Source organism: Lygodium microphyllum, chromosome 9, assembly GCF_053477565.2.
Source record: "Lygodium microphyllum isolate KBCC chromosome 9, Lygodium_microphyllum_v1.1.10, whole genome shotgun sequence".
Taxonomy (NCBI): Eukaryota; Viridiplantae; Streptophyta; class Polypodiopsida; order Schizaeales; family Lygodiaceae; genus Lygodium; species Lygodium microphyllum.
Window position 1 is genome coordinate 140240532 of NC_141143.1, and position 26728 is coordinate 140267259.

Below are 26728 nucleotides of genomic sequence, written 5' to 3' on the forward strand. Positions count from 1 at the left end.
TTTGAGAGTGTAGTAAAGATATGTGGATATAACTTATAAGGTACCACTCTAAAAAGTGCATGACGATGACTATTATGACATATCTCCAAGGTGGTAAAAATCAATACAAAAGATTAATTAGGCATCTCCCTAATTGGATCTACCTTCCAATACCATGTCCCACATTTAAAAGAAATATGGGACAAGGTGAACTCACCCTAATTAAGAAAGTCCTACAAGGCAATAATGTGAGTAAAATCATGAGAAAGGTCACTCTTCAATCCATCAAAATACCTAATGAAACCATGACAAGGCTCCACATGAGAAAGCACTCAATAAAATCACACAAAGAAATAGAAAGAACACCAAGGATGTATTTAAAAATGAGTTCCAATAAAAAATTAGTGGATGGTTTTGAAACAATACTCATCAATGTTATCCGTCCATCAACCTTAAAGTCATCTCTCTTAAAACATTTGCTCCTAAAATGCAACTTTTTTGAAGAGTAGAAGGAAACATGTTTGGGAATGTGACCTTACTAGCCCCATTACACTACTTTGATGGCACAATCCATCATCCCAAAGGTGAATATCATATGGGAGTCAATCAGCTAGCCTAAGGGTCACTTTCTTCTTCTTTTTTGAGGATACCATGCCAAGGATAGCAATTCTTAGTTATGGGAGAAATATTACATCCTTCAACATCCTACAATGTCCACACAACAATTGACATTTTCATCACTAGGCATGGATGCATGCTAACTCCAAGACAATTAGGGAGTCATAATATGAACATATCTTAAAGATGGGGCAATCAAGAAGGATGCAAGAGCTCATTTGAGCAATCTCTTCTTTGAGCGCCACACTTGGATTCCAAAACGTTGGCCACTACATCCACACCAAGAGTGCAAACTAGTATAGTATGGCATATACTATTGGCCTTAAGTTGGAGGCTGAGTCTATTTGAATACCATGGTTGTCAGAGCTTGATATTCCTTTTACGCTTGTATGGTTTCTACATGTTTGTGCAAGTTGGGGATTCATATAAGTACTACATTTTGTGCCACATTCTCTCTAAGGTGATATCTAGGTTTGGCAACAATGACCAGCAATTCCTAATCCTGGGTGTGCTTGCCTCGAGAGAACCTCCCTTTCAGAAGAAGTGGGAGACTATATAATGAGTTTCACCATACTTCTTTCAAGGAGAAAGTTCACAGTTCGAGGTGAAAACAAGAGATGGACCCCAAAAAGGTTTAATACTAATCAGTAGGGGTCCTTTGGTAATGTTTGAAAGATGTTTGCCATATTTGGAGACTTTCAAACAAACTACTAATACTTAAAAGAAAATTTATAGAAAAACTTAGCAAGTGGCATTTGAGTACGTTTATGAGATGAGTGGTGGTGTTTTGGTAGTATTTCATTTCCTTGTACAATGGCTCCTCCACTTTCAGTTTTGATACATGATGTCTAGAAGCTAATGTGCATGATGAGGATTCCCACTGCTTTCATCATGATCCCTTCCTAATCGTCTAAGTCAAAGGACAATCCTTAAGACCTATTATTGTCAAATTATCCAGCTCTTAAGCATGATAATTCTAAGATGATTGACAAAAAGGTTAAGTAATAATGTACAGAAACTGAAGCTCACTCGCCCCTTCAAAAGTTTTTGGTGTGACCTTATTCTGAAAAAAGAATGGCTAAGATTATCAACATAAAAGGTTCAATAATGAGATAGAGAAACTGATACTCACTCACCCCTTCACAAGTTTGCGGCAGTACCTTATTTGAAGGAAAAAAATGGAGAGAATGTTCTAGCAATAGGATTAGCGAGTCAACTGGACATAGTAATCTATTTACATTGGCGTAGCTGATAATCACAGGAAAGTTTCAATGAAAAGTTTCTTGAGAACCACACATTAACATAAAGAAGGGTGGAAACTGATCATACTCATGAGAGGGCTACAAGACCTTGGTAACATATAAAATGTTGGAAACTTACCACTACAAATAAGGCTAAAAGGGCTTCCTTCAAAGCTTGCAACTAGAAAGCTGCATTCCTTTCATGTTTAGCTGTAGATATTGGCTCGTCTACTCAACCACGTCCATAACAATTACTGCCAGATAGAGTGTCTTAGCTGTCTCTATCATGACTCCAAATTGATGGCAATGGCATTTATCAACTTGATTAATATATGAGAGGAAAATTTTCATAATTCTGTTGGTGCTACCAGATTTTTTTTAAACCATAAGATTTTGCCTGCAGTGAGGCTTTGACCATACCCTTGATGGATCTTTGCTATCCATCTTAGCATCTGTGATTCTCGAGGTGTCCTTGTGGCTAATGGAGTCCCTTACAGAAGACTCTTAGAAAACTTTACAGAAGAGAAAGGAAACTTTATAAAGGCATGTCCTGTTATCATCTCAATCGTACAGACAATTTCAAGACTTCTATTACATGTGTTTGATTCCTCTGGCAGTTTTAGAGCCTCAAAATGAGTCCACCTCAATTCCATCCCGGAGGACATCATAAGCATCAATGGGCCTAGACTTTTTCATTCCTGCAGTAAAATAAACTTTGTTTGTTGCAGGATCCTCAACTGAGATGGATATGACTTTGACCCACATTATTATTTTGGTTTTTATTCCCTCTATGTTGGCAAGTTTCCCTTGTGAAAGGATCCCTGTTACCTGTGTTGTGAACCTCAAAATGGAGGAATCTTTATAACCAACCTCACACACAGTAGGGATAAACACAGTTAGCTTTCCTGTATTCTCGTCTAGTTCATAATGTGTTGCATTTCTTGGGAAAAGCCCCTTTGGCAATCCATACTTCTGCAATAACTCTGGCAGTGGTGTCTGCATTTTTCCTGCAAGACATCATTAATTCAATCTGAACTTACTGCAACCCTTGCTCTTCAAACCCTTCTCTCTACAAAACTCTCCCCCCTCTTCCCTCTCCTTCCCATGATTCATGGTGCATGCTTATGTATACATACATACATGTGTGCGTGTGTGCGCGCGTGCGCGCGCGCGCGTGTGTGTGTGTGTGTGTGTGGTACATTTGTAAGTGGATACATATTATGGCTGGTTAGAACATGAACTCTGCTGTTTTCTGTCAGTCTCTAGATCATGACTTGATGCCAGAGAACAGGCATTTGGTCTATATGCTTACACCTGTGCCATCATTGTCTGACACACCAATAAATGAAGAGAACAGATCATCCTTTAAAACTTCCAATTGATCAACCTGCATTTTCTTGTTTTTCCTGTCTTATCTTACAAAACTGTGTGCAAACAAAGTAAGCCCAACTGTAGAGATACTGAGGGCGGGTTTTTGGGGAGGGAATGGGTTCCACGTCATATCCTGGCCAAGCAGTACACCTAACATATATCATGTGCTGTTTGACAAAACAGAACAAACCATTTCATATCACAAAATAAGTATACTGTAGGTCAAGTTATTGAGTGGATTTGCAGCAAGTGTTTGGCATCTGAGCATGTACAAGTGAAACCTCTTGTTTTGAGGTTCCACCGTCATTCATGACATTTTGATCAACCCACTTACACATTTTTCCCATGAAGTACCTTTCCTAGGGAGGATGCCACATAGCGTTAATATTTGAAGTGCAGTCCACACTTGTTGCATCCTTGGGCATCCAAGATGGCTGCCCGTGGCATTGGTCACAGCCATAGATGATTAGTGACTAGGTGTCATAAGGCTTTGTCCCAAGGGTCTAAGCAGGTCTAAGGAGGGGATACTGACACTTGGACTAGTCAAGACCAGGAAAAAAAGGACCAGTTTTGTGCCCAGCAGCAGGCAGGATGTGGAAAAGGACTTAGCTGCTAGGACCTCTTGTTTTCTAAAACAGCATGGTGGAGTTTTCCCTATCAGCTAGGAAAGGTTTTTACTTGGCATTGCGATGTTTGTAGGAAAGAGTTTAATTGGTTGATCCAAGGTTCAAGGACTGATAACTTGAGCTCAAAGATGTGTATCATCACTTACTAAAATTCTATATCATGAAGACCTATTGATTATGGCTATACATTTCGTTTGGACTACTCGTTCATGGGTGTATAGATTTTGAGATGGTTCTTGGAGTATAGATGACTATGGGGTTTTTAAAGGACACCGACACTTATGAGGCCGAGCAATTGACATGGTCACTAGAATGAGAAATGAATGTGACGATTAATTAACATGAACTCTAATTTCCTAGCACTTAGTGTGGAGGGAAAGGAACAATTTGCAATGCAAAAGTTTCATTAAATCCAAAATTTGCACCTTATACTTGATAACAATTTGAAAGTTTTGCCCAGTAGGCAACTCACTTTAGTTGTAAAGCTTAATCAAATTTGATTTTTTATGTAGGAGCAATTTGTGACTTATTTAAAAAGTTCATTTGACTATTGGGGGTGTCTCTTTCTCTCTCATTTGAGTAGCACAAGTTTGGAGACAACTATTCTCCTCTTTGTTGCAGAAAATGTAGGTTCTAGCCATGAAACATGAGCTGACAATGTGTGGAGACAAGATAGCAGCCAATCTTCTCCTCTCCAAATGGAGAATCCATTGGACAAATCTATAACTCCATTTACAGCAAGGTATATTGCTATTTTTAACCTATCAACAAGCTAAGATCCTCTCTTCTCCTCTGACACCTCAAGCCTTGTGCACTTTTTAGACAACTTTGTCACGAAGTCTCGAAGAAAGTAATTATCTTTTAGTTTCATCCTAAGAAATCCCTTTGTTCCTAAGAGGAACATTGTGGGATTGCATGGGACTATGCAAGATGGTTATCAAAGCAAATGCTCGGTGAAATTGGGCTCAAATGTTGGCCACCATTTTTACAAAAAGGGTGCAACTAATATGATTGCCAATGCTCTTAGTCAAATATCTGAAGTTAATGCCTTCATCCTTCTCCAAAATCTCGATTGATTTCTATCTTTCTCTCATGGGGCATTGCCAAAATGATTTTCACTTCAGTAAGATCTAGCAACTAGTTCAAGAGGGATCTAGTAGCCCAAGAAGCTTTGGCAGTTTAGACGCCTTTTGTAGGCCGCATATTAAGACTATGGTTGAGTCTTATGTGCACGAGTGCCTGCAGTGTTGGCTTAATAAAGCTGAACAGCATAGACAAGGAAATACTACATCCTTTACAAATTTCCAATAGAAAGTGGAGTAGAATTTCTATGGATTTTATAGTAGGATAGCCCCCTACGAATCAAGGCGTGATGCAATCTGGGCTGCAGTCAACTGATTGACCATGAAAAGCCATGAGTAGGCTAGTCTCTTTGTTGAGCATGTTTTGGACTTTCTGGTTTCCTCCACAAAATAGTCAATGATCGAGATCCTGAGTTCACTACCATTTCTAGCAAATGGTTTTTCAAAGACTAGAAATTCAATTGTCCATATCATCCTCCAAGCATCCTGAAACCGATAGACAAACCGAAAGGACAAATCAAACCACGGAGGATATGCTGCCTATATATATCCATAGGCAATCTGATCGAGAGCATTATCTTCTTGAAATTGAGTTTGCTTATAACAATGCTAAGCATTTGGCTATTGGTTATAGGCCATTTGTGCTTATGTACAATTATGAGCCAAAACCATTGATTGCCATCGAGCTCAAGGGGGTGAAAATGTAGTCCATAGTTTACTCTCTACACAATATGCAAGAGATGTTAACAATTGCTTCGAAAAGCATTAAAACATCCCAAGATCATGCCACGTTTTACGCTAACCAACATTGTATCTCTTGAGAGCTCTAGGAGAGCATGTGGAATTACCTTAAAGTCCCAAAAGACTCTAATTCGATGACTATTGGCAAGTGTTATAAATTATCTTAAAGGTATTGTAGTCCTTTTCAGATTACCAAGAAGATAAATAGCATGTCCTACAAGCTAGATTTACCTTCGACAATCTAAGTTCACCCTGTGTCCCACCTTGAGTTGTTTGAAAGAACGATTGGGACAACACAAATTGATTGTTTCGATTGAGGAAGTCCTGCAGCTTGAGAATAGTGCTCGATATATTCCACTCGAACCCAAATTAGTTCTTGATCTTAGGACTAAACAATCCTGTCAAACTGCTTATCTCAAGTTTTTGGTCAAGTGAAAAAAATTGCCCAAAGACAAAGGCTACTTGGGGAGTTGATACGTTCGTTGAAGAATCATTTTCCTCACTTCGTTCCTAAGGATATTGCTGAGGATAGCAATCATTCATAAGGGGAGAGTATCACACCCATGGACATCTGAATGGGCACTAGTAACATTGGTCACTGTGATCATGAAGTGACTTAGTACGAATGCACTAAGGACACTTCGGGGTTAGGGCAACGGAGTCCTATTTATAGGACTCCAAGTCCTACTGTGCACAACGCACATTCATTGTGTAATCACCACTCTTAGACTCTTGGCTCATTAGCCAACGCATCCGTACACCAGGATGGTGTAGACTAGTGGTATGGAATGCCAACCTTTGGTATGTGGTTATGACCCAAAGTGCTGCTAGCTCCCAATCTTCAGAGTGAGCTCGCTTGGCTCTATGATTGGGAGATGAGACTGATGTCCAGTCCCTTTTATTTGTGGATATCGCTTGTGTCATGTCTCGTATGCAAGTTGAATCCTAGGGGGACGTTTCATTACCGATCAGGACTCCCTAGGCATTTGAATTGTCATTAAATGCAATTGTTGCCCCTAGTATCCTAAGCACTAAGTAACACTAGGGTTAGGATTTCACTTCAGGTTTCCTATGAAGGTTAAGCCGTTAGGGTTTTATTTTATTATAAAAGAACTTTGTGTTTATTAGTACACAAGTGCAGCATTTTCATTTTGATCGCCTTGGGTGTTGTATTCTCTCTCACTCATTAATACATCACCTCTCATTTTGTAATCAAGTTATTATGCATTGATTAATTCATTCTTTATCTATCATTCTCTATCAATTAATCACACAATTACTTCACACCTGGGCCAACAGTGATATCAAAGCCACTTATTGCCATCACCATCAGTCACAACCACCTTCTTTACAACCATTGCCATTGAGGGCCACACCTTGGCCAATTGCTGCCTAAAACCATTGCCATCGTGTTAGCTTTCATGATATTGGTTTTCATCGTCCTAACTAGTGGTCCTAACAATCGCAAGACACTGAGCTCCATTGTCGCCTCCAATTAGTCTCTTCAATGCATGAGCGTCCTACTAGCATACAGCCACTATTGTTCTTGCCTACCCAACAGCAGCTCAAAGTCGGCTAATACATCCTTGGTCTCTACTCATGTGTCTATTTGTATCACTACCCTTTATCATCACCTAGTTATTGACTAGCCAACTTGTAGTTGCCCCGTTTTAGCCATCATGTCAAACTGGTAACCTGCTACCTTGTCACTGCTGGTACGCCTATTGGTCGCCACGTCAAACACAACATCGCGCCACCTATCCCTCGAGCCTACCGTGCTGACTTGGAGACCATTACTTGCCAATCAACATGGACTATTATTGTGTCCTTGTCACTAATCGTGCCACCCTATCTTCATCACAACCAACCTAAGGTTTATTAAACAAATTATTTTTATTACTCTCTTAATTATTCATTTATTTTAGTGAGGCCCGTGTTTGAACACATTTGCCCATCTAAGCACAAATTGTGCAAAAATTGCAAATTTTCATCAAATTCCCAATGCAGCCCGAATTTGCACAAAAAATCTAGGGCTTTTCATCAATTCCACCAAATTCTTCATCGAATTGAAGAAATTCGGCATGAAGAAATTCGGCAATGTCATCAACAATATTGGCATTTTTTATCGTATTGGCCAAATTTTGTCCAAATTTCACCAATAAATTTATCACTTTTCAAGAATTTGGCACTCTTCATCGACATTGAGGCTCAATTCATCAAACCGACACAGCATTTGGTAACATTCAATAAAAAAGTTCACAAAAATCTTTGCCTCTTCATATTGCCAATAAAATTTGGGGCTTTTTGTTATTTGAGCTCAATTTCACCCCAAATTCATCCAAAATTTTGAAGCTTTTTTTAAATTTATCAAATATCTTAAAGATTAAGACTCAGTTCACCTTGAGGCGCAGCATTTGACAAAAATCAACAAACTCTCATGCTGGTCATCCTTTTATTTCCACTCCTTTCCATCAAAGATATCCTTCCATGTTGGTCCATCCTCTTCCAACCCTTAAAAAAAGGGTACAATCAACAAACCTAAGAGAGGTAATTATTGTTGAAAAACAGGGCACAACACCAATGAATTTTATAAGCGCATTGCATCAAAGAAGAAAAAGAAGTCCAATCTCGCTCTCACACGATGCTTGTTTTTCCATCACTAATGCAACTTCTACTTGGTATTTTGACAGCAGTGCATCTAAGCACATCATCTCTTGCCAAGTATTATTTTTATCTCTCTTCCATGTACCTAAGGGGAATATAGTCACGTGTGCTAACAATGACTCTTATGCAATTAAAGGCATTGGTCATGTGCAAGTTGTCTCCATTTTGGGCACTCCTTTGACATTGCATGATGTTCTCTATATGCTCGGCACCAAGAAGATTCTTATTTTTACTTCAGTCATTGCAACTTCAAGGGTTCTGCATCATTTTTTATGGCCCCCTATGTGTGATATATGATGATCAAGTTTCTTCCTCCATTGTCTTGATAGACACCCTCAGTAAAGGTATTCATCGTCTTGATACATATGATCAACAACTTGCTGAAAATCCTATTGACAGTGCCTAATTAACAAAGAAATCCTTTCATGATACACATGTACGACATCAGAGGCTTGGCCACATTAACTGCCAAGCATTGATGAAGCTCCAATCAAAGATTATAGTTAGAGATCTTCCAAAAATTCACTTGCCACCGAATCACATTTGTGAAGGATGTTTACTTGGTAAGATGCATCAATTCTCCTTTCCTAAGGACTCTCATGTTCATTCTCCATCAATTTGGCATCTTCTTCACAGTGATATTTTTGGTTCTATGTAGACCAAATCCATTGGTGGATTCCTATATTTTGTTACATTTATTCATGACAAATCTTGATTCACTTGGGTATATGGGCTGAAATCTAAGTCTGAAGTCTTCTCTTGCTTCAAGACTTTTATTGCCATGGTGGAGAATCAAAGTAGCTTTTGCATTCGAACCCTTCACATCGACAAGGGGGTGAATATCTTTCCAAACAATTTTCAAAGTATCTTGCATCTCAAGGTATTCATCATCAATGTACTATCCCTTACTCCCCACAAAAAAATGGAGTGGGGGAATGGAAGAATAAGTCACTCATGGAGATGAGTAAGAATTTACCTAATTATTTTTTGTTCAATAGCTATTCTATGTGTTGCTTATGTTTTGAACAAGTGTCCCAAAAGAGCTTTACGCACCATCACTCCTTATGAGGCATAGACAAGCTCCAAGCCTTCTCTCTTCCATATGAGGATTTTCATATCATTGACATATGCTCATGTGCCTTCTCAAAAAAGACACAAGCTAGATGATAAGGCTGTTCGCTGAATATTTATTGGATATAGTGCTGAAAGTAAAGGGTACCGCCTTTATCAACCCTCTACAAGCAAGGTTATTGAAACCCGAGATTATTTTGGCTGAAAATGCTTCTCACCCCTTATTGAACTATCAAAAACAACCTAATATCGATGCTTCAAACATCTTTGACAGCCTACTGCCACTTTTCCATAATGGTTCCATAGTTGATCCTTCTTCTCAACCTTCATTTCCACCACCTATAGATACATTATAGCTGTGGCTAAGGTATGCATGCTTCCCGAAGTCCGTGCGTGTTAACTCCACGTGAAGAAATGTCAGGTCAAGCTAGTGTGAGTGTACGCGACAGCTTCCAAGCAGTCGACAAGTCAAGGGCAGGCAACAACACGTCAAGCGCAGGTAGTGACAGGTCACGCAGGTCAGCACATGTCACGTCGGTCAATTGCAGGCAAAATTAGCGCAAGCAAACCAAGCAACAGGTCAACGGCTACTTAGGCCATGTTTTTCAAGGCAAATTCATTATTTTTTAAAAAATATTTTTGCAAGCATGCCCCCTGCTCACTGATGAGGATTCGCAAGTATAAGCACAATTCAGAAATTTGTGCAGATTTGCACTCGAAATTTGGGGGTTTTTCTAGATTTGATGTTATTCACGCATAGCAGTGACATTTGACCCGGAATTTGCAAACATTGTGCACATTGGCTTTGGAAAAATTGGGGCTTTTCATGTATTGGTGAAATTTTTTTCAGCTGAGCTGAATTTACTAACATTGGTGCACATTTGGACTTGAGAAATTTGGGGCTTTTGCAGAATTTTGTGAAGTTTTGCTAAATTAGCTCGTCTTATGCTCTCAGGAACATATATTAATGCAATTGGGGCAGATTGGTCAATGAAACTTTGGGACCTTTGTTGAAATTTGTGGATTTTGGCAAAATTGATGTGTGAAATGCACTTTGGGGACTTTGCTAAAGCAATCTTGGTGCTGTAAGCAGTGTAATTTGAGTCTTTTATCTCCCACTTGTGAGATTTTGGAGAAATTGCAAAGAATTTTTGGTATCTTTGTGTATCAGAAGTTGATTTGGGCACATGTTAGGCAGCTCCTATTGAGTTGATGTATTGCTGAATATTTATGATGCAGTAGTCTTAGAGATCATTTGCAGATCTAGGATTGTTGCAAATGTATTTTGGTGATATTGTTGGAGTGGGAGTTACCTGACAGTGATGTATGCATGTAATGTATGCTGAAATTTTAGTTATATTGCTGAAAGTCATCCTTTCTACAGCTGTACTTGTATTTGGGAACTGTCAATAATACAATGATACTAAATTTTGTTCTTATTTCCTGAAATTTTGGGCTGAAATTAGTTGAATATTCAGCTTATTGTTTGTTGTCATAAATTGCAGCATTGGTTTTTGGTGCTTCCTGACAAATGGCCATTGATGCTTCTAGCAAGAGTGACACTAAATCCCTCCTTGGAATCAAGAGATTTGATGGCACTGGCTTTGATCTATGGAAGGACAAGATGCAAGGCATTTTGTTTCTCAAAGACTCTGATAATGCTCTCTTGGGAACTAAGCCTACAGCTATGGCAGATGAGGATTGTGCTAGACTCAACAAACATTAAAATGGTTGTATCTGATGATGTACTTATAGACATTAAGCGTCTTGATGCATCTTATGCTATATGGAAAAAGTTAATGGATACTTATGAAAATACAACTCCATTGAATCAAGTGCATCTCATACACAAGCTTGTGAATATGGAGTTGGATGAGTCTAAGCCAGCTGGCACAAAAGACTTAGCCATATGAGCCAAAAGGGCCTTCAAATTCTCTCCTCTTTAGGGAGATTTGATGTAAAAGGCTCTAGTCTCGAATTTTGTAATGATTGCATATATGGAAAACATGTGAAGTCTCCTTATTACTCTAGTGTCATTAAGAAGTCCAATGCTCTTGATTTAGTACACTCTGATGTGTGCACTATACCTGTTAATTCATATGGGGGTGCATGGTACTTTGTCACTTTTATTGATGATTTCAATGGAAAGTCATGGATATATGTGTTAAAGAGCAAAAAGGAAGTGTGGTGTTATGAGATACATGGCATTAAAAGGGAGTTAACAACCCCTTATAATCCTGCATCAAATGGTGTGGCTGAAAGATATAATTGCACACTTTGTGACAGAGTCAAATCCATACTGTCCACAACTAATCTCCCGCAACAATTTTGAGGAGAGACTCTTAAAACTATAGTTCATATATATAATCACTCTCCAAATCGTGCATTGGAAAATGGAATTCCTAAAGAGATTTGGTTTGGCAAAACCTGCTTCATATGATCATTTGCGTGTCTTTGGTTGTGATGCCTTTGTGCATGTACTTGTAGATCAGAGGACCAAACTAGATATGAAATCCTCAAGGGCATCTTCATGGGATATGGAGATGAGAAAGAGATAGGTTATAGAGTTTGGCTTCCTTACGGCAGGAAGATAGTATGCAGCCGAGACGTAGTATTTAATGAGGCAAAGTTTCTGAAACATGCTACACAAGGTGACATTGACAAAAAGAATGTTAAGTTTCAGCATGAACAGCCAGCCATTCAACAGCCTTTAGCTGAAGATTCTATTTCTTTTGATGCTGAAAATGAGCAACAACCCATTGTGCTACAGCCAGAAGATAATGGACAGCAAATAGATACACATGATGGAATAGGACAGCAAGAAGAACATGTTGAAAATAGATTACAACGGCAAGAAAATGCTGAAAATCAGCAACTTGGTGATATTGGCACATACCTAAGGATGTAGGGAATCATGTAAAAAGTAAAATAAGCAAGAGTGAGAATTATAATAGAAAGGACTAACAAACAAAGGACTCAACTAAACACCTCTCAAGTAAATCATAGTCCTACAAGAAAATTTTGACATGACCTATGCACATATGCAATTGATAGTTTCATGCTATGCAAGCAAATAGGCACCTAGGTCCCCACAGTCAAGTATACAAAAGAAAAGAAATACCAACCACACTATCACCCAAAAGATAGATATTGACTACGATAGAATCAAATTGACAACCATAGAATAGACCACAAGAGGACAAGGAGGTAGGGAGAGATTGCTACTATAAATAGAAAGGACCAAGACATTGACACAAAACGCACTCCATGTTTATAGTTAGGATAAGCCTCTGACATTTCGAGAGGCACAGTCGTGAAAGCAAGAGAAAGTGGGAGCTTGCTATGCAAGAAGAGATGAGGTCTCTATATGCAAATAACACATGGGAGCTTGTACATTTGCCCAAGGATAGGAAAGTTACCCCTAATAAATGGGTTTACAAAGTGAAATGTATTGATGGGAAGCAAGTGCAAGGCATGGTTGGTTGCTAAGGGCTATACACAGAAGGAAGGCATAGACAAGGAGGTCTTTTCACCACTAGAGAAGATAACTACGCTCCGTGTTTTGTTTGCTCTCGCTGCATCCTTGGATTTGGAGTTGGATCAGATGGATATGAAGACTACTTTTCTTCATGGTGACCTAAATGAAGAGCTGTACATGAAACAACCAAAAGGTTTTGCTATTCCAAGGAAAGAGCATTTGGTTTGTAAGTTGAAACGCAGCTTATATGGGCTGAAACAAGCCCCTAGAGGTAAAGATTTGGATGTTCTCTTAATGTGAAAGCTGGCTGATCTTATATTCTATGAGTAAATTTTTGTTCAGTGGTACAAAAAGTTTGATACCTTCATGCTCACCCATGGATTTAAACACAATCATCCAAATGGCTGCTCATACGCTAGAAAGGCTAAGGATGGAAGTCTTATTGTGCTGGTCTTATATGTGGATGACATGCTGATTGCATGAAAGCATAAGAGTACTTTGAATGCTCTTAAAAGACAACTGAGTTCAGCCTTCTCAATGAAAGATTTGGGGGTAGCTAAACACTGGGCATGCGCATTAAAAGAGATAGAGGGCAGCACTTGTTGTTTCTCTCACAAGACAAGTACATTAGCAAAGTACTTGACAAGTTTAATATGGCTGATACTAAGCCTCATGGTGTGTCTTTACCACCACATACAAAGCTTAGCAAAGCTGATTGCCCAAAGGATGATGCAATTACTAGTGCTATGAAGGGCATACCTTATGCATCAGCTTGTGGATTTTTTATGTATACTATGGTTGCAACTAGCCCTAATATTGCTCATGCAGTGGGAGTTGTTGGTCGATTCATGTCTAACGCTGGCAAGCCACATTGGGAAGCAATGAAATGTATTTTCAAATACTTAAAAGGTACACATGAAAAGTGTATGTGCTATGGAAAGGGTACACTACAGTTACAGGGATTTAGTGATTCAAACATGACAAGAGATCTTCACACTAGAAAATCTACCAGTGGATATGTCTTCACTTTGGCTGGTGGGGCTATCTCTTGGTGTTCAAGGTTACAAAAAATTGTGGCACTAAGTACTACAAAGGCTGAATATATTTCAGCCACACAAGCTTCTAAAGAAGCTATTTGGCTTGGCCGTCTGGTCAGGGATTTTGGTCTTTCTTCACATACTCCAGTGCTTGGATATGATGGCCAAAGTGCAGTACGTCTAGCTAAGAATGCCATGTTCCATGCATGTACTAAACACATAGATGTTCGGTACCACTTCATTCGAGAAGTCTTGGATGATGGTCTTATCACATTGACTAAGATCAAAACCCAAGATAACCCTGCAGATGTTCTCACTAAGAGTCTTGCATAGGCTTGTCGGCATGAGCATTGCATCCGATTAGTGAGAGTTGGTTAGCTTAAAGGTACCACTTCCGGCCATTAATAGAGAGGTTGTTGGGTGTAAAGTCCCTTCATCTCCGTGTAAAGTTATACGGGTGTGAACACACCCTTATTTATACACTAACATATAAATACATTCTTTATTCTTTGTGTACCATCACAATCGAGCATACCCATCTTTGCGTTCACTCTCTCTCACCCTCAACATTGCTGCTCGCATTTCTGTCTCACACTCCCATTGCACACTATTCCCCTTCAGTTGTTAAGGGCTATGCCCAGAAATAAGGAATTGACTTTGAGGAGACCTTTGCCCCTACCTCTCCCATTACTACCATCAAGAGTATCTTGCCCCTGCTGCCCACTTCCATTGGGTGGTGCATCAATTGGACATCAAGACCGCATTTCTCCATGGATATCTCACTGAAGAGGTATATGTCTCTCAGCCTCCAAGATTTGCTATTAAAAAATCTGACCACAAAGTCTGTCATCTCAATAAGCCTTTGTATGGTTTAATGCAAGCTCTGCGAGCTTGGTATGCCCGCATAGACTCTCATCTATTGCTTCTTGGATTTCAGAATAACCCTATTGAGGCTACTCTTTACATTCAACATCACATATCTGATTTTATTATTCTTGTGCTTTATGTTGATGAGATGCTTGTCACTGGGATCAATGCGGGTCAAATTGCAACATTTAAGACTGATCTACAGCAAACCTTTGCCACGACAAATCTTAGTCTACTTCACTATTATCTAGGTATCCAATTTGCTACCATTGAGGGGGGCATCATCATGACACGGTCCGAGTATATTGGACAGCTTCTTCAGCGCTTTCAGTTTGAGGATTGCAAGCCCATGTCTACTCACTTGGAGCCTAGTTTCACATTCACTTCTGATGATGGTAGCATATCCTTTGATACTACTTTATATCAACAGGCCGTTGGATGCTTGATTTATCTATGTCACACACGGCCTGATCTTCAGTTGGTTGTCTCCCAGTTGAGCTCATTTATGCACAACCCTTTAGTACTTCATTGGCAAGTAGTGAAGTGTGTCTTTCGATATCTTAAAGGCACCCAGGATCTTGGCCTTTTCTACAAGGCCAATTCTTCACTCTCTTTGCATGGATATTCTAACAATGATTGGGCTGGATGTTCAAAAATCTCATCTCTCTCAAAGTGGCAACTATTTCTTGGGTACATCTCTTGTTTCTTGACTTGGCAAGAAACAAACTACTATTGCTACTACCGGTTGTGAAGCTGAGTGCAAAGAAGGGCTCACAATCACAGTGGACTATGTTTGGCTCCGCAAGTTGCTTGCAAATCTACATGTGCACCAGATGGCTTCAACACTTATCTACAGTGACAGTCAGAGTGCTTTGGCCATTGCACAGGATTAAGTGTTCCACACACATACATGTATACACATATACATACATATATATATATATATATATATATATATATATATATATATATATATATATATATATATATGTGTGTGTGTGTGTGTGTGTGTGTGTGTGTGTGTGTGTGTGTGTGTGCACACATGTACATGTACACATGCACATGCACGCACGAGCATGCACGCACATGCATATATATGAATAACGATAGTTAGAGATACAATAATCATTCAAAGTCTTTCTAGAATCTTTACAATAAAAGCTATGAACAAATTAATATTGTATTATTACAGATTGTAATGAGCAAAACTAGATTGCTTCACCAACACTATAATTTTGTTATGTTGAGTTGTTACTCAAATTCCTTTTGGAGTAGCATCCACCTCCCCTTGGCATCCTTGTGTAACCCTTGTTAAACTCCTCCCACCACTAGGATGGAATCCCATACTCATCTAGAAGGAGGGTAGTGTGCTTATTTACACCTGCACAAAGCATAAAGAAGTTCGTTGCCATTATGTTCATGAGCAAATGTCAACTAGAGAAATAGAGTTGTCTTTCATATCCACAGAAGACAACTTGCCAAATCTTTTCACAAAGGCTCTTCCTCAACCAAAGTTTCAGGCTTTTCAGCAAGTCTCCGTTTGTTCCATGATCTATCGTACTCTATACTGTCACAGGTTGCTATATCCACTTGGACAAACTTGTGCAACCATGACCTTATATTTTTTAAAATTTTCCAAGACTTTGTGATTATTCCTAGATCAGTCCGCCCATTTCATGAAGGGAGACTTGTAGGTCATCTCATGAGCTACATGTTGATGCCCTTTGATCCATGATCCGAGCTCCCTAGGTATTTAAATTATCATTAAATGCAGTTGTTGCCCCTAGTGTCGCGTAGTGTGGGTTAGGGTTTCTTATGACACTTAAGTTGTTGGAGTTTGATTTTATTATATAATGACACTTTGTGCCTCATTAGCACACAAGTGTGGCATTACTTATTTTGATTGCCTTATGCATCAATTAATTCATTCTTTATCTATCATTCTCTATCAATTAATCACGCAATTACTTCATGCCTAGGCCAACATATGGCAAATCCTGGCAAGAAGCACTAGAGGCAGTAAAAGAGTAACATGAGATACTTGAATAGTGATAGAGCTATGTGCATGTACTTTATAAGAAAGGATGCATCTGTTCTTGGATATATAGATACTAATTTTGCAAGGAGAGTGGAATCTAGGAGATCTACTATAGGTTTGTCTTTACTTTCACAAGTGGTGCAATCTCTTGGGTCTCTCGATTATAGCCATCATATATGCTGCATTATCTACCATTAAGACTAAATATGTAGCAGCCAATGAGGTTCACGAGAAAGCTATATGACCTATTCATCTAGTGGGAGAAGTGGGAGACTTCAGCATTGCGGGAAAAGTGCTTGCATTGCACTATGATAGTTAACATTTAGTTGGCATAGAACCCTATCTTTCATGCAAAGACAAAGCACATTGAGGTGAAGTATCACTTGATCAACAACGTGCTTGAGGACAACAACATAGAGCTTGTCAAGGTCCATACGGATGATAACCCTACAAATCTTCTTACGAAGGGTTTACCTTCTAAATGCTTTGTACACTGCAGAGTGCTATTGGGTGTTGGATAGTATCTTCACTTTCTTCTTTTACTCCAATAAATGCACATTGTCCTTTAAGTGGGAGGTTGTGGAAAAAAAGGCCAATGGCCAATAGCCATGTGAGCATCCCTTGTATGAGTACACACTGTACACTCAGTGAAGATAACAAAGAATAATTGTACCCACTAAACTCTCGTGTGCTTCTCTCTCTCAACCTTCTTACACTCCATAGCTTCTACCTCGCATCCCACCATTGTGTCCCTCTCAATACTTTGGGCCGCGTCCATGGACTGACTACTCCGTATTGTATTAAGCATTCTCTTGGAGTTCAATGCAAATTTTCTTCTTCCATTCTCTTCCACTGCCCACTCTCACAGTTGTATGGGCATTTGACGGCGGGCTGGCTTTGGGTGCGCTTCTCACTGTATCGACAGACCATTTATAGCCTGGCCAACCTGCCTTTTAAGCTGGTTGCCCACAGCCTGTGTAGATTTGTACACTCTCTCATGCTTTGGTATACAGATTCCATTTCCCGAGTTTATTGTCTCTCACTCCATCCATTCTTGTTCTTCTGTTCATTTTACTGTGTACAGAGCAGCTTCATTGCTTTGCTTCACAAATCCCTCATCTGAGCTGCAAACTAGTTTAGGACTTTATCCATCGACCTTTTGTTCGCTACAAGAAAATATTTTTGCATTGAATCAATCCATCTCAAATGTAACTAGCACTTAGTCATGTCAGCTATAAGAAGCGTATTATAACCACATGCACAGGTACAACTTTCAACACGTGTATGAACAGACACATGAGAACATGTCCCACAAATCCTGTGTATAAAGATATAAGCTACTTAAAGAATGAAAATAAATGGAAAGCACGCTAAATGTGCAAACTGAAGTAAAGACTTACCACGTAATCTGTTGTACAACCGTTTTGCACCTTCTTCAACACTATTTGAAAGTGACTGTAAGTTCAAGGTTGAAAAGTAAAATCAGTAACTTAAAAGAAGTTGTTGCTAATCGGAACTAACACAGATCTCACATGGTCAATCAATTGAACTGCTCACATGTAGTTCAAATAACTGGTTGAGCCCAAAAAGTGTATCATTGGGCATTGCAAAAAATAGAAGTTATGATCTCAAAAAGCAAATGCCTCAGTCCTAGAATCCCAGATATGCAGTCACTTTTCAAATCTTACATCTGAACCCTGATTTTTAAGGAAATTTGTTGTGCACAACCATAACATGAAAAGCCGAAATCCTTACACAAGCAGAAAAATGCTTGAGAAACTGAAACGCAAAACTCATATGCCTGATAGTAAAACACATGATCTAATATGTCTTTCTGAAGACATCAAGAAGCTGAGACAAGGAAAGTAATATCCTATTGTTGACCTCCTATGGTCAACATCTCCAACCCAATCGGAATCCATCTAGCCTTGCAAAACCAAGGCTGAATCTCGTGTACTTGTTGGATAATAAATACCTAGGTTGGGGGTTCCCCTCAAGAACCGCAAAATCCTCATAGCAGCCTGTCAATGAACCAACTTGGGTTCACTCATGAACCCTACAAACAAACCTACAAGAAATTATAAATCAATCCAAGTGTTTAAAGGCCATATCAATGACCCAATCGACTGCGTGTAACAAGGTTGTCTACGTCCAATGGACAGATCGATCCATACCATCCAGTACAATCCGTATGATCCCGTCTGATGGGTTCCCTGCTGCACATCCACCCAGTCAACTGTGCCCATTTTCCTGCACATCTGCTGCCCATTTCCCTGCACGTTTTATGCAGGCTGCAACAGCCACTCTCCAACAGCTCTATCACTAATTATCCATCAGATTCTCTCTCTCATTCACTCTCTCTTTCTCCTCCCCCTTCTCTCTCACACATGTTGATGTGACATGACACAAAATCTGCCTCCCCCAACATTCATCAAGATTCAATGGAATATGGCTGTGGCATGGATTAATCATGAAGGTCCATGGCCCATACCTATTGCCCATGGTACATAGTACATACACTCATTCTCTCCTTTCCTCTTCTCCTTCCTCGCCAACTCTAAATCCTAAAACACTCTCCCTCTCCCCCATCCCCTTTATCTTTCAAGCATTGTCTACTCCCTCAAGCACTCATCATCTGAAGCTCTCTACTCCCTCAAGCTATCTCTACTTCCTCCCCCTCTCTACCCTTTCTACTCCCTCAATCACTCCACCCTCCACCCTTGAGTCTCCAAATCCATCTTCTTGAGTTGCCATCCTCTACTCTCTCTCTCTCTCTCTTTTTTTTTTCGTAATGGATATACTCTCTCTCTCTCTCTCTCTCTCTCTCTCTCTGTGCATACACCCAATCATCAATGGCACCTCTTCTTCATGAGGCCTTTCGCTTGCATTCTACCTACTTCAAGTAGGTGAAGGAGAAATCCAACACTTCCAAGTAGCAATGTAAGTATTGCCCCAAGATCCAAACCTCATCCGTCACCCATCTTCTTATTCACATATGCAAACTGGGAGGGGAGGCTACACCATGTCCCACCATTCCCGACAAAGTCCACCAAGAATGTTGTCAAAAATACTTGCCATTGAAGCAGCGCAAAGGCATTTCAAGGGCAAGCAAGAAGGTGGTGTCTCCCAATCATGGGGCCTCGGATCATAAACAAGATCCCTCTCCACCCGTCTCCATTTCCTCTATTGGAGGGGCCTCCTCTATCCCAACAACAACGAGTCATTCAAGTGGGACACCTATGCAAAAGAGGCAAGCCACACTTGCCCAAGCAACGGACCAAATATCCAATCCTCTCTCTTTTCTCAAAGAGAGACAAAGACCAGCCGAAATAGAAATCACATACACCATAATTGCGCGTAATCTCTCTTTCCACATCCTTAAAATATCAATGGAAGCGCATGGTAAAAGCCATTGCTGCCATAGGTCCATGCAAGGGATGGTTCAGTGTCACATACCATGGCAGGCGTACAAGGAAGCTTAATGAGAAGAGAGAGAGAATTGATTGACTCATCAGCCCGTACGTGTCGGTTGGGCAAAGTACGGATGCTCTATCTTATACGATGGATGGAGCGACCATAAGAAAAAGAGGGATTATCAATATCCTTGTCTCTTGCCTACTTGGTATGTACTTCCTACAAGCGATGGATGCCAGCACAAGGGCAAGAAGAACCACGGGCTCCTTTATATATCGACACGAACGGCAAGCCATCGTTGAGGTAATTGATTTGTTTAGTTGCAAGCTCTAACCTTTCAAATTAATTAATTTATTTACTTGAAAATTTCCAACTATATTGATTCTAACTTAATTATGCATGAACTTGATTCTTGTAGGTTGGTGTGCAAAACATCATGCAAGTTGTCATAAACAACGTCTCTAATTGTGCCTCTATGGGACAGAAACTTGAGGCTGAGTTTTCATCCATAGTATGGACACCATATGCCACACATTGCCTAGATCTTCTTATGGAAGATATGGGCAAGTTGGAGTGGGTGAAGAGGATTGTGAACAATGCTTGCACAATCATCACTTTCATCAATGGCAAGGTCTGAGTTCTTACAATTTATCACTCATACTCGGACTTGGAGTTAAACAAGCCTTAGACACACTTTGCGGCCATGTGGCTTCTTCTCGAGCGCCTCTACGACATTTGCAACAAGGTCCAAAAGACAATATGAGTTCAAGCAATGGTTTGAAGGAGAGTCCTCATTGAGAAGTAGAAATGAAGGCCGTTCAACGCCTTTGCTTGAAGGAGAAATTTTGAATGGACACGAGGGGCATTGTCATTGCTGTCACACCCATATACAAGGTGCTTTGCATGACCGACATGGAGGGATCCACTATCAACCTCCTCTATCATCTTATGACAAGAGGTAATAGCGAATATAGAAGCATCAACCATCTTAGATGGAAAGGCTTTTTCCTCATGATAATCTCTGCTTTTCTTCTTTTGAATTTTTATCATATTCAAAGTTCCTTTAATTTTTAGAATTCACATTGCCTTTCTCTCTTTCCACCATCCAAGTCTCAAGAATGATGTACTCTCTCTCCCTCTAAATTTCTCTCTTATCCCTTTGTAGTGACATCTTCGACACCACGCCAAAAGAGATGATATTCTCTTTTTTATGAAGAAGAGATGGGAGTGGATGAAGCGACCCATCCATAGGTTCACAGCACTCTTGTATCTTGCATTCAAGAAGCCCTCCCTATTTATGGATGCAAATGTCATTGCCGATCGTGATACCTTTCTTCCAAAGGCTTTGGCAGAAAAGCACCATGGCGCCTTCCTCCAAGAGCTCATAAACTATAGTAATCAAAGGAACATCACTTTCACTTCCACAATTTGTCGAAAGAGGGATCTATTTGGTGAAGCCTCTTTTTTTGTGAGAGTCATTTGGCTACCTATTGCCCCACCTTCAAAAAGTAGGTTTACGCATCCTTGCATAGGTTTGCAACAAAATCTCTAATCTCTTAAATTTTAGTTCTTTTAAATTAATTTTAGTTGTAAGTTTAATTTTTGAAATTTAAATCTATTTTCTTTTCCTATGTACGATAGGATTGCTCCTCAGGTGCATGTGAGAGAAATCGGTCTATCTATTCCCTCGTGCACACAAAAATTCACAACAAGCTTGGAGGAGGAGCAAATATTAAGAGAGCTTTATTTGAAGCTTGAGGAGATTGACCAACGGGTCTCTCGCACTCATGTATGCCCATGTATCGTCATTCACTCTCACGCCACTAGTGGTGTAGCTTCTGCTTCAACATCGACATTGGCTACCCATGGTGATCGTGGGGCCCTTACGTGTTACATGAGGCATGGTAGTGACTCAAGAAGCACTCCTACTGCAACGCATGAGGATACACCCGTCAATATCTCCTGTGAAGAGCTTAGAGAGCCCGAGTATGATAAGGAGGGCAATGTACTTAATTAAGGTGATTTTATTAAGAAGAAAAATGACTCCTCAAGTACCGGTGAGCAATTCTAGCTCTAATGTCAAGAGTGATTTGAGTACTTGAACCTAGAGCTTATAAGATGACTCATATGGGAATGATCATCTTTGTCACACTATACATGATCCATTTTGTAAACCTTTTTTGTATGAGATTGCCATTTGGCTCATAATAAGGCTGTTGGTTTACTATTTCATACTATATTCTTGGGTCTTCAAAGTTGAGTTTTTTGTCAACTCTCTTTTACACTTAGTTTTGAGTAAAGTCTCTAAATGTATGTTTTAAGTCCAAACATTAAGTATAGACTTTAAATTATATGTTGAAAAATTTTTCATCGGACGTAGCATCGAACATAAGTCCAAGATTTATTAGTCCGATTAGTATTGAACTAGTATCGGACGGTACTAATCGGACGCTATCGAACTTGAAAACCCTGGTGTGTAGCGGAAGGCATCTGCTGCCCATGAATCTATATGGACCATAGCCTTCCAATTCGAACCCATAGAAGTAGAAATAGCCTTATACCCCTCCATCTCAAAAGGAGTCAAAAGCTCCTACATATACCACTATTGGGCGATGAAAATCCCCCTTCGAGTCTACCAAATCCTATGACCTAGAAAGAAGTGGAAAAGGCCCATATCCATCATCTCAAACATCTCATGCAGTGTGTTTGCTTGACCTTCTAGGCATGGTCATCTATCAATATGAGATTATCCACATAAAGCATGAATAATGCAATTTCCTCTCGTTGAGGTATAGACATACAATTGGGGATCAGCAAAAGAATGTTGATACCCTAACTTTCCATGGAGAAACCACTCAATCCTCTCGTTCCAAGCACACAAAGTCTATTTAAGCTATCAAAAGACGACATACCAGCAAGACAGTAGGGTTTGTGGGAACACAAAGTAAACTCAGCAAACACTAAGAAGAGAGGAGAAGAGAGAAGAAACTCTGATGAATAGAATAATGAAGATCTGAATCATGGAGTGAATGTAATGGAACAATGGTGCCATAGCACAAGGAAGATGATGAAGACAACCATGAACCACGAACCGCAATGTCCTCTTGAAGGGGTGTGAGGGCAGTGGAGAGGCTAGAGAGAAGAGATGACGGATTGAATGAATCAACTGTGAAGAATGAGTGACAGAGGTAGCCTATAAATAGACAAGAGACTGTCTAGGGTGGCACCCGAAGGGAGGGCACTGGCTATCTAGGATGGTGTCCCACTGTGAGTGCCTAGTCCCTTTTTGGGGCTGTCCACTATGAAACCCTAAATGCAAAACGCAAACTACAAGTAAAGGGTTTCTCAACACCCCCTCTCAGGCCCAAAAAGGAGAACAAGAGAAGAGTGAGATGGAGATGCAATGCTACACGCTAAAGAATGCTCATGCAATACGTGCCACTTGGACAATGTCCCTTGTGGGAAAATTGCTCACTTGTCCAAGCGCCCTAGTACAAAGATGATGAAATCATGCAATGCATAGAAGGAATGTCGAACTTTGAGTGGTGTCGAGAACCGAAAGGATATGCCTATACTTGATCTCAGGAGTTGGCTCCATGTTGACCAAGTGACCAAGGCAATAAGAAGAGGAGGAAGAAGATGTAGAGGATCCCTAAGATCCAAGATTTCCACCTGAAAGGTACCCTGCAATAAAGAACAATAGACAAAGTGAATTGAAGAACCTGAAACTCAACCTCGAGAGAGAAGCCACTAGCTCCATGCATCCATGCGGGAAGGAAGACAAAGGCTTCATCATCAAGTCGCGGCTGAACCTCCAAGGCCCCAATCTAGGTAGATCCTCAAGATCCTGGGTATCAACAAGGGAGATGATCGCTAGAAGGAAGCCACCCCATCCAAGGGTAGAAGAAGAAGAAAAAATATCTCCGCCATGATGTGCGAGAAACTAAGCAGTTGGTGGAGACCCCCTTTCAAACTAGAGGAATAGGAGCCCCCTCTAAAGTCGCAATAGATGTAGATGCCCCCTCCAAGGGCAAAGAAAGATCATCCCCCTCTAAATCCCTCTCTAAGGTAGATAGGGAATCCAAAAACTCATGGATCACAGACTTTGAAATGTCTGAGGATAAGGAACTGCCACCGATCGAGCCGAAGAAGATATCTTGGGTGGTGAAGAACTCCCAAAGGTGGCCTCTTGAACATGAATAGGTGAGAGTGGAGAAGGATGGGGCTCAGACTGAGCAATGAGTGGACAATAGTCGCTACTTCTCAATGGAGCAAACTAGAAAGTTGAAGAAGAGGAAGGAATCGAGCAACCATTGTCTCTCAAAGGAGTAGACTGACGAGGAGACGATATCAAACAATCAGTGTCTCTCGATGGAGCGGACTGCACAACCGTGGGCCATGGTAGCCACTGTAACCGAAAATAGGTGGAAGAAGATTGCTATTGGCATTGCGACGATCTCTAGGAGGTTGTAGCGCCAATCAATTCTCCATGTGCTCGAAAGGACTTAGTGCGTATCATGTGCATCTTATTGCCTTGAGCATAGTACTCTGATAGCCGATGTAAAATTATCTCTATGGCTCAAAAAGAAGAGGTGGCACAAGTAGTGCCAGATGGGAGACGCATATACCCCATGGGGTGGGGAGCAAAGGTCGAAATCGGTAAGCATCAGTGGTGTGTCCGATGATGCCACAATAGGAGCACCCAATAGACTAGCCATCTGTTAGTAAAGAAGCCATGGGTACCAATGTGCCTTGCTAAAGAAGGACAACACCATGTCAAAACCTCCTGTATAGTCAGAAAACCACTCATGATGAGGGGTGACATGAAAGGAAGCACCTAAATCTAGAATCCAAGTATGCATGTCATCATCCGTATCTGCAAGTAAAGCATGTGTACTAAAGTGTGAAGAGACAAAGAGTACGTCATTCCCACTGTCACTGTCATGAGTGACTACATTCACCTCTTCAATTTTGACACTGCTCTTCTTAGACTGACTCTCTTTCTTCTCTTCCTTGCTATCATCTGTCTTCTTGCCCTTTCCTTTCTCTTTCTTCAATTTGTAGCAGTCACGTTTAAAGTGACCCTTCTTGCCACAATGATGGCATTCAACATCCTTACTACGTGATTTACTACGTCCCTTGCTATCAGATTTGCCTTTCTACTGTGATCTGCCCCTAGTATGCAAAGCACTAGAAGACTTACTAGATGCATTGTTCTACCGATTCATTTCTTCCATGAGTAGAGCACTCTCTACATCAGCATACAGAAGGATCGCATTAGAATTGCTCATAGCAGTCTTGAATGTATCCCAACTCTCTGGCAAAGTGCAAAGCAAGAACATAGCCTTAAATTCTTCATCAATCATCAACTTCAAGGCAACCAACTGGCTGAAAATGGAATTAAACTTACTCAAGTGAGTAGACATTGCTGTACCCTCTTTCATACGCAAATCCACAAGCTTTTTCAGCCAAAAAATTTTGCTTGCAGCACTCTTATGGGCATACAGTTCTTCCAGTCAAGTCCAAATAGCATAGGCAAAATCCAAACCTTCAATGTTAAACAGCAAGGCGTCAGAAATCGATAGCTCGATGGTTGAGCGTGCAAGCTCATTTAACTCATCCCAATCTTCATGTTCCATATTTGCGGGCTTTGCCCCTTTGGTCTTAATTAGCTGTGCCTGCTTCTTCTTGCAACAGGATACTATAGCACTGTTTTTGCCAGACTACAAAGTTATGTGCTCCTTCAAGCTTCTTAATGTGCATGAGATGACTGCTGTCACTGCTGCCAGCTATGATTTTCAGCCCAAATGTGACCAAAAAATACAGCAAATGCAGGCCCAAACTGTCACACAAGTGACCAAGGTACAAACAAGTACCAACTAGCAATAAATGACCACGTAAAAGTAGAAATTTCAGACCTGCAAATAAATTTTCAGAAGCACTAAACCCTGTGCTACAACACTCCACAACTAATTACAGTTGTTCCAAGGACAAATACATCACATTACATGAGAAGTCTCAAATTTTAGCTGCAATTTCTGTTGTATATGCGCCCATGGGCACAAAATTTGACACGCGCGGTTAAAAGCCCCAAAATTTTGTTCAAAGCATCAACCATACATCTGCATTGTCTCTGACATGCATAGAATAGGCCAATTTTGCCAAAATAGAGCAATTTCAGCAAAACCCCAAAATTTTTCCAAGTGCTAGATGTCCAAATTGCATGGAATTAAACCCGCATGTACATAAAATGACCAAATGGCGCACAAATTTTGCCCAAACAGCAAAAGCCCCAAATTGCACGGGGTCCAATGTGCATCAATGTTGAGAAATTGGGTAAATTTCAGCCCAATTCTTGCATGTACATGAAAAGCCCCAAATGTTGGAGGCAAAATGTCACAAATCCTTGCAATTGCTGAGACAAATATCATTGTTGTGTCTTGCTCGCATCAAATCTGGACAAATCTCCAATTTTCTTGGATCCCGTGTGCACAAAATTTT

At 40.3% G+C, this 26728-nt stretch overlaps 1 protein-coding gene across 2 annotated transcripts in view; it reads right to left on the minus strand.

Annotated features, from left to right (window-relative positions):
• Positions 1–2357: 2357 nt before the first annotated feature.
• LOC148031648 (uncharacterized protein At5g01610-like) overlaps positions 2358–26728 on the minus strand; it is a 36512-nt gene continuing 12141 nt past the window's right edge. Inside the window, exons 2-3 of one of the 2 annotated variants that reach the window (XM_087685239.1) lie at positions 18214–18268; positions 2358–2834 (exon numbers count right to left, since the gene is read on the minus strand). In XM_087685239.1, the coding sequence (XP_087541365.1) occupies positions 2466–2834; positions 18214–18268 (424 nt within the window). In that variant the 3' untranslated portion in view covers positions 2358–2465. Of the gene's footprint in view, positions 2846–18213; positions 18269–26728 lie in introns of both variants that reach the window. The other variant, XM_087685238.1, reaches the window with a different exon arrangement.